This window comes from Condylura cristata, unplaced genomic scaffold (genome assembly GCF_000260355.1).
Source record: "Condylura cristata isolate star-nosed mole 26May11 unplaced genomic scaffold, ConCri1.0 scaffold00008, whole genome shotgun sequence".
NCBI classification, from domain to species: domain Eukaryota; kingdom Metazoa; phylum Chordata; class Mammalia; order Eulipotyphla; family Talpidae; genus Condylura; species Condylura cristata.
The window spans coordinates 34,314,015-34,321,642 of NW_004567109.1; the positions used below are offsets into that span (position 1 = coordinate 34,314,015).

The 7,628-nt window shown below is 38.3% G+C and overlaps 1 protein-coding gene across 1 annotated transcript in view; it reads right to left on the minus strand.

Moving 5' to 3' along the window:
- Positions 1-609: 609 nt before the first annotated feature.
- LOC101626783 (chromosome unknown open reading frame, human C1orf87) overlaps positions 610-7,628 on the minus strand; it is a 51,220-nt gene continuing 44,201 nt past the window's right edge. The window contains exons 11-12 of the mRNA XM_004679056.2: positions 6,394-6,601; positions 610-1,027 (exon numbers count right to left, since the gene is read on the minus strand). Of these exons, the coding sequence (XP_004679113.1) occupies positions 867-1,027; positions 6,394-6,601 (369 nt within the window). The 3' untranslated portion in view covers positions 610-866. The remainder of the gene's footprint in view (positions 1,028-6,393; positions 6,602-7,628) is intronic.

The following is a 7,628-nucleotide window of genomic DNA, read 5'->3' on the forward strand; positions in this document are numbered from 1 at the left end:
GCCTGTTCTGCTCTCCACTCTGTCTCTGGTGAAGCTTCTCACCACCCCTGCACCTATGGCCTGTACCTCAGCTCTGTATGAATAAATATTAAAAAAAAAATTGAAGATCAATGGGAACTGGTGGAATGTTTCACTTCACTTTCCTGCTAAAGGGTGCAGAGAAGCTACTTACTTCCACAAGACTTTATTCCAGGAATCCCTTCTCAAAACTTCTATCGAAGGCTCTGGGAAAATGTCCCCGGAGACAGGGCAATGTCATCTGGCTGTATAAGGAAATACTGAATTGTTCAGAAAAACTCACTTGGAATTCTGCTTCTACTGCTTAGAGTTAAGATAACAAATTGTTAATACTTTTGTTGGCTTTATAATGTGAAAATCCTCCCTAGAAGACTCACTAGAGAAAGGACTGACTTATTCATCCATCCAAAACAATGTGTTTAGGTCTGCTGTGTGCCAGGCATTTCTGGGAGCTGACAACATCTGCCTGTTTTCACTGTGTGGAAGAGTAGGATTTGCTAAAATGATCTGATCAGCAATATAGAATCACACACATCTACACACATATAAACAGATGCACGTATAGAATATAGACCCATGCAATGTCAGTAACAAGGTTTATTAGAACAGAAGGGGATTTTAAGTAATTGGGTTCCTGCCACCTCAGAAGTGAAGACCTGACCTCTCTGAGCTGCTCGTGAACGACTATCATGGCCAGAAACCAAGTGCAAGTCCAAAGTGTCTACAAGAGCTGCATCAGCCTCAACTCTGACAGTGCCTCCTCCCTTACACTCGGGCTGGGGAGAAACACGTGTCGGGGTAAAAAGGGAGATAAAGGAAACATCTGTTCCCACAATATGGGCTTGTTATCATAGCTCCTTTAAGTACCGAAGTGCTGGCTCCAAGAGCATGTTTTCTCCCGCACGGAATCTGCGCAAGGCCTGGTCGATTTTCCGAGGGCTCAGGGACAGGTTGTAAATGAGATTGTAGTTGTGAATGAGGCGTTTGGCTCGTTCCCTCTCCAGGACTCCTGTGATCGAGTTGGGATGGGAAGTTTTCAAAAGAAGGCGTGGGGGCAGGGGAGAGAGAGAAGAAAGCAATATATTAGCCTGAATGATTTCGGACGCAACACGAAATGCTAATATTTTGAAACTGTAAGCTTCATAAAATTAAGTGACAAAGTCAAAGCATCTGGCTATGCATCATGGTAGCACGAGGAATTTGATGGTGATTTTGAAGAGAAGAGATGGGTCCAATAAAACCCACAGAGAGACTCTAAAGCAATTTAAGCTTGGTGTTTGTAGCTGTAAAACTTTAAAGGCCAATTTTTGAAACAGGTGGGGTGCCTGCTAAAAACAATTTCTAATTGTTCTGGTTTATTTTTACCTTACTGATGTCTCTGAACACGTTCTTAAACAAGCAGGATTTAAACAGCTCCTTTTTACATGCTTCTGGAAATGCATTTGCTGTGACTCCCTCTGGCTTTCAGTGTGAGCCCAAGTAAATGATCTAACTTGTCATGGAACAGAGTCTAAGTCTGTATCATAAAGATGGCAGTAGATGCTGGTGCCCACATGTTCAATTTACCAGTGCCAACACCAATGTCTTTGTGCTCTCCTGTTATTGTAGGTTGTGATGGTTGCAGAGAGGAGTTTAAAGTGTTAACCATGGCACCACCAAAGTTCAATAACCCATTCTTCAGTCCCTAATTGCAAGCCTACATATGTCAGACACTGTGCTTGGGAGAACAGGGGTTTAGAAAAGTGGTCTGTTACTTCAGAAGCTCCCCCGGCCAGCTAGGGCAGTAAGATGCAGGAAATTAACTAAAGTGCACCCAGCCATAATGATGGACTGTTAGATATAAAACTTAACATGTTTCAGGCATCACTCCAAGCACTTTACCAGTATTAACTCATGTAATCTTTACAACACTCCATTTTACTGAGGGAGAAATTGAGGCAATAGATGGCTCGTCACTTGCCCAAGGTTTCTCAAGTGTATGCACTGAACCACTACATTCAGTTACTGAACAAGGGGGAGATTTTAAATGTAGGACTCACTGCTCCCTAAATATGTTCCTTTGAATTGTGATGGTCTACACCACATATATCAACGAAAAGCTTTTAAAAATCACTCATTGGGATGAGGGGCCCAAAGCTTGCATCTTGCCCCGCTAATCTCCTATACTTGTGAGAACTGTATTAATGACTGTGAAATTCTTTTTCAAGGATTCCAGAGTTGATCCCCTGGTCACTCGGTAGCAAGCCATTACCAATCCATTAGCTGGCTGCTTGGACACTTGTCTCTGCTCAGGCTACCAAGCACTGGTCATGTTTTAAAGTATGATGCCTGATGAACATGTTTCCTTCTGATTTACTCCCAAATGGGTGTTTTAAACAGTGGGTTACACAGGGGTGAGGTCCTAATGTAACTTCTTCCATTCGGTTTATTCTGTCCCGTCCCATCCTGTCCCTCTTAGTTTACTATTTAAGTTTGTTATTGCTCATGTCTTCTATCAGGATATTGGTTCTTTACTGCACAGAAGTCTGTCTCTGAGTAGGTTAAATTGTATCTCTTCAGTTCACTGAATTCAGTAAAGGTTGTTGGTGTGACTATATTTGATTCCTCAGGACATTTTCTCCTATTCTACCTCTGGAAATAGAAATCATAAGCTTTGGATAAAATGAGGAATTTACTTTAAAGTTTTGAGACTCAGTTTCCTCAACTTTTAAGCAGGTACAATTAAATTGTATAACAATCAAGAAAATAATAAACAATTAGCATAGTGCCCCAATCTAGTAAGCACTCATTAATATAGGTATTATGATCTAGTATTATCATAGTTTTACAATACTTTATATTATTTAAGATATAATAATGCATTTTAATAAGAAATTGTTAAATATGTTAAATATTTAGTTTCTATGTTAATTAAAAATTAAAAGTAATGCCAGAAATTAATTAAGGTGAAAGGATAAGGAATGACTATGAGTACTTGTTATGTTATGATTTCTAATGAAAGAAGGGTGGTTGAGATAAATGTTTGGGTAAATGGTAGATTTGGAATTGTCTCAGTGAACTAGAAAATATTTTAAAGTTCAGGGAAGCAGATAGTAAGTATGTAGTGGCCATTGTCTGCCATCTTACAAACAAACATTGCCATTGGAAGGGATTCCTAGTATCAAACAAAAGTCTACCACCCTGAAATTTGTATGTCTCATTTACTGTCACTAGGAGACACTGGGGTAGCTGCGGAAAATAACTCTGACAATCCTTCTTAGTGTTGTAAAGTCTGTCCTTATTTAACAGAGCCAAAATGAAATAAATTAAAGAACTTCTTTAATATATATTTCATTTTGCAGTGTGCAAAAGCCTTGAAAATCTTTTTTGTCCTTTCTCAAATCTAGGAGGTATGTTTTATTGTCAGTCCTATTTTACAGATGAGAAAACAGACTTGTAGAATGTAAGTGACTAGCTTTCAGTATTTAGTAGTTGTGAAAGCTTGGCCTTCAATCTATGTCTTCTGGTAAAGAACACAACAGTAACAAAGCAACAGGCAAAATCTCATACTCTTTCTGCTACGTCATTAGGCAATGGCAAAATGCAGTGTAGGGCATTGGGAAGTCCAATAGACCAGGGTTTCCAATAGCTGTTACTTTATCACTTTGAACTTGGCTTTTTCCTCTGTAAATAAGGACAGCAATCCCTTGAGCATGTAGTTGATGTGAGCAGTTAGTGATGCAGTGTATGTAAGGTCCAGACCCTTGCAGAGAATGTCCTTGAAGGCTCTCATGGCCTCTGCCTCCCTGAGCTCTAAAATATTTTCTAGTTCACTGGGAAAATTCCAAATCTACCATTTACCCAAACATTTATCTCAACCACCCTTCTTTCTTTAGAAATCATGACAAGTACTCATAGTCATTCCTTATTCTTTCTCCTTAAGATATTTCTTGACAGTCCCCATTAGAAAATAAGCACAGAGTAGGTTCCCAGAAATGCTAATTTGATGATGGATGGTCTGCCTTCAGCCTGGATGAAGAACACCCTGGCCTACATATTTCCTTGCACATAATAAAGAACAGTGATTCATCAATGGGCAAAGTAGGTATCATCTGCTTAGTGTCTAGAAGAAGGCTGTGGTGGTCTGCTAAATACTGTGGTTAATAAACCACCAAAATGACCTCAGTTAATCCTCTTTCCTCATTAAAGATTGTTACAGATGTCCCAAGATCTGGCTGACACATTCCTTGGCTGTTAAGGAACTAATGAATTTCATAGAAACAGAGAAAACAAGCATAAATAGTGAAGAGGCCATGAGAAAGGCATTCCAAATCTGCAAAAATCTGCCTCCAAAATCAACAAAACTCCACTTTTCCTCAGAACAGTTCAGGAGTATGAGAAAGGTCCCAGTCTGTGGCGAGTCTCTTAGCAACTAAGTTTACGATCCCTCATCCATCACTACAATTCGGCATTTATTTTTGGGGGAATGTCTTTTCTCTCTCTTCAGTTTCTTATTTTTTGTTTATAATCCTACCACCACTCTCAGTGAATGATTAGACTCATGAATATTTCACAGCCTTTTCATTTTCTATTCTTTAGTATCTTTCCTAGTTTGTTCATCTCAGCTTCCATTTTGTTCTCTAAATCTGGTGGACACAGAGTAGAGAGTAAAGCCTCAGGTTCAGAATAGGGTCTTAACTTCACCATCCAATCCAACTCCCAGTCTTGTCTTTCTTATTTTCTTCCCCATCACATTCATTCCCACCTTCTAACCTTTGTAGAGATGGTTTCGAATTTGGGGTGACCTATCCAACTATCCAAAGTCTACCTTTCCTCAAGGGTCAGCTCAAGCTTTCTTTCCCATGGAGCCCATTCTGAGCTCCCCATTTCACATATTTCTTTTTATTGGTGTTGACTGACCATCAGTCTCTTTATCTTACCTAAAAACACCATGAGGATAGCGAACAAGTCTCATCCTATCTGGCTTACCTCCTGATACATCGCTAGCACATTGTGGTGCTCAGAACAGACATTTAATAAGTGACTTCCCAATTCTGCTTGATGAATTCTTCATAGAAACTTTTCACTTTCTATTTTTTTTGGTGCAATTATTAAAAATTTGGTTATTTTATGATAGTTATACTTGATATAGTTTAGAATTAAGTTGCTTTGGAAATGAAGGAAAAAATAAAACCAGAAACAGAGAATATAAAGACAAACATTGCTATTGTTATATTATTACTGTTAGAGTATTACTGCTAAAGTCTATATTAAACATGTTAAAATTAGCTATTTTTTTTAAGCTTTGAGATAAAATGGACATATAACATTGTGTAGGGTAAAGGTTTATAATATGATGATTTGCTATACCTAAATGGCATAATGTTTACTAAAATAAGGTTAACATAGATTTTATTTCACACAATTATTTTGTTGTTATGTGAGAACATTAAAGCTTTACTCTTATTGCAACTTTTGAATATGTAATATGATACTGATAATTCAAGTCACCATGTCCTATATTATATCTTTAGAATTTATTTATCCTATAATTGAGAGCTTGTGCCCTTTAACTAATATAGTCTTCTTCCCCCTGGCAACCACATTCTACTCAGTATGAGTGTTATGTTTTCAAGCTTCCACATATAATACACTAAACTCTTCACGAACCATAGCATGTGGTTCCCATGCTTTTGTATTTTTCTATTCTTCAGATCCCTGAAGAATAGAAAATTCTTTTTCACATGGACAAAATCCCTTTTCTTGTTTTATCATACCCCTGACTTGTTCAGAAGCTCTCAGTGGTATTCACCATCTTTGAATTAATTTCAAGTTGTCTGATCTGGCATTTAAGAACTTTCAAGCTCTAGCCTCACACAATATGTCTACCTTTATAATTTAATATTTTTAATAACCCTATGTCCAAGCAGACTACAATTATTATATTAAGTTTGACATTGGACGTATTGCTTGGCCAACTTCCACCTTTGCCAGAAGGGCCTTCTATGTTATACCTTTGTATACAAAGGTAGGATATACTGAGTAAATAACTAGCAAAGAGACCAGGCGATTGGACAGAGATTAGTTTTTGCCTTGGTAAGAAGTTCAGATTTCAGCCAGTGAGTTGGCATGCTAACCATCAGCAGAATTGCAAGGTTGGACCATGGGTTAGACTTAAGTGATAGAGAAGAGGACTGGAGTCACAGAGAAACTGTAGGCAACCTGGCTGGGGATTCACGTATGATTTGAGTTTGTATTTCCTTATTATGCTCAGCATAGTACAAAACACATGGTCTACAGACAAATTGCATTTGTTAAATAAATGAAAGAAGAGGTATCCATTTTTGGACTAGATACAAATAGAAGGTTCTATCAACTTTAAGCTCTGTACTTCACCTGTATGGCTGAGATCACACAGGTAGAGGGCATTTTCTAGCTTCCGGAACCTGTCGATCCATGTTTCACATTCTTCAGATTCATTCTTCATCACTGGTGTTGCAAAGGGCTGAGAGACTGGCCTGATCTTCAGAGAGTTCAAAGGTTCTTTCTGTGTTGAAGTATCAGCAGGAGGGCTTTCTGGCTCCAGCAGCTCTTCTGATGTTTTCTATTGCAGTGACACAAACCTCTTACTGGCAACACCTTCAACACTCAGAGCTTCTCCAGTCCCTTAGCCAAAGACGAGGCCACACAACTAGCAAAATTTATTGATGGTCTGGTTTAGTAGGGAGGATGAGTTTCAATCCTCAGTGCCATAAGATTGCATCTGCCAAGTCTTACAGGACATAAACTATTATGTTAATTTTTTTTTTAAAGAGAAAAGTGAAATCATGTTTTTTGTTCAGTTTGCTATTTTGATTTGCATAAAACAAAGGTTTTTGAAATTGGCTGACTTTTCATGATGTGCTACTATTTTACACAAGTGAAATCCATAGAGGATGATCTTTGCACAAGTACCTATATGGTCTTATATTGTACCAGTGTCTTGTTGGGAAATCCTTTGAATCATGAATGTGATGTTTTTGACAGAGTGACTGAAAGAATAATGATATTATCTCAGGCTCATGGGCTTTCATAGGGATCAGAAAGCCAGGTAGCACCTCTCATTTTGCCTCTCTGGTTCATTTAACAAAAGACATTGTAGCCCAGTAAGTGATTTACTAAGACCAAACAATAAGTGGGAGACAGAAAACTAGACCCACACCATGAAGGTTAATTCTAGCTCATAACTCCGTGTTCAGTACAAAAATAAAAATATTTTAGAACAAATAGATAAATGAATTCCAGCAGTGCGATGTAAGACATTCTGTCACCTACCAAGTCAAGAGAGGACATGTATTGTTTGTTCTACCCAACTTCACTTTTCCAGGAATTGTCATGCCTGATGAGTCACATGGCTATAGAGGGAACATCGCGTTCTAAATGCATAGTGTAGGACTGGGCATCTGGTGCAAAAAAAATAGGCCCAAAATCCATTATCCAGGAATTCTGGAAATATATGTGAGAGAAAACGACTAAGGTAGGCAAATGGAGATCAGTTTATGTGATTCTGTGTGAGAAGTTAAAGCTCTAGCATGTGGTGTTTTACTCTCTGATTCAAAAATGAGAAAAAGCTACTCTGAAGAGACAGGAAG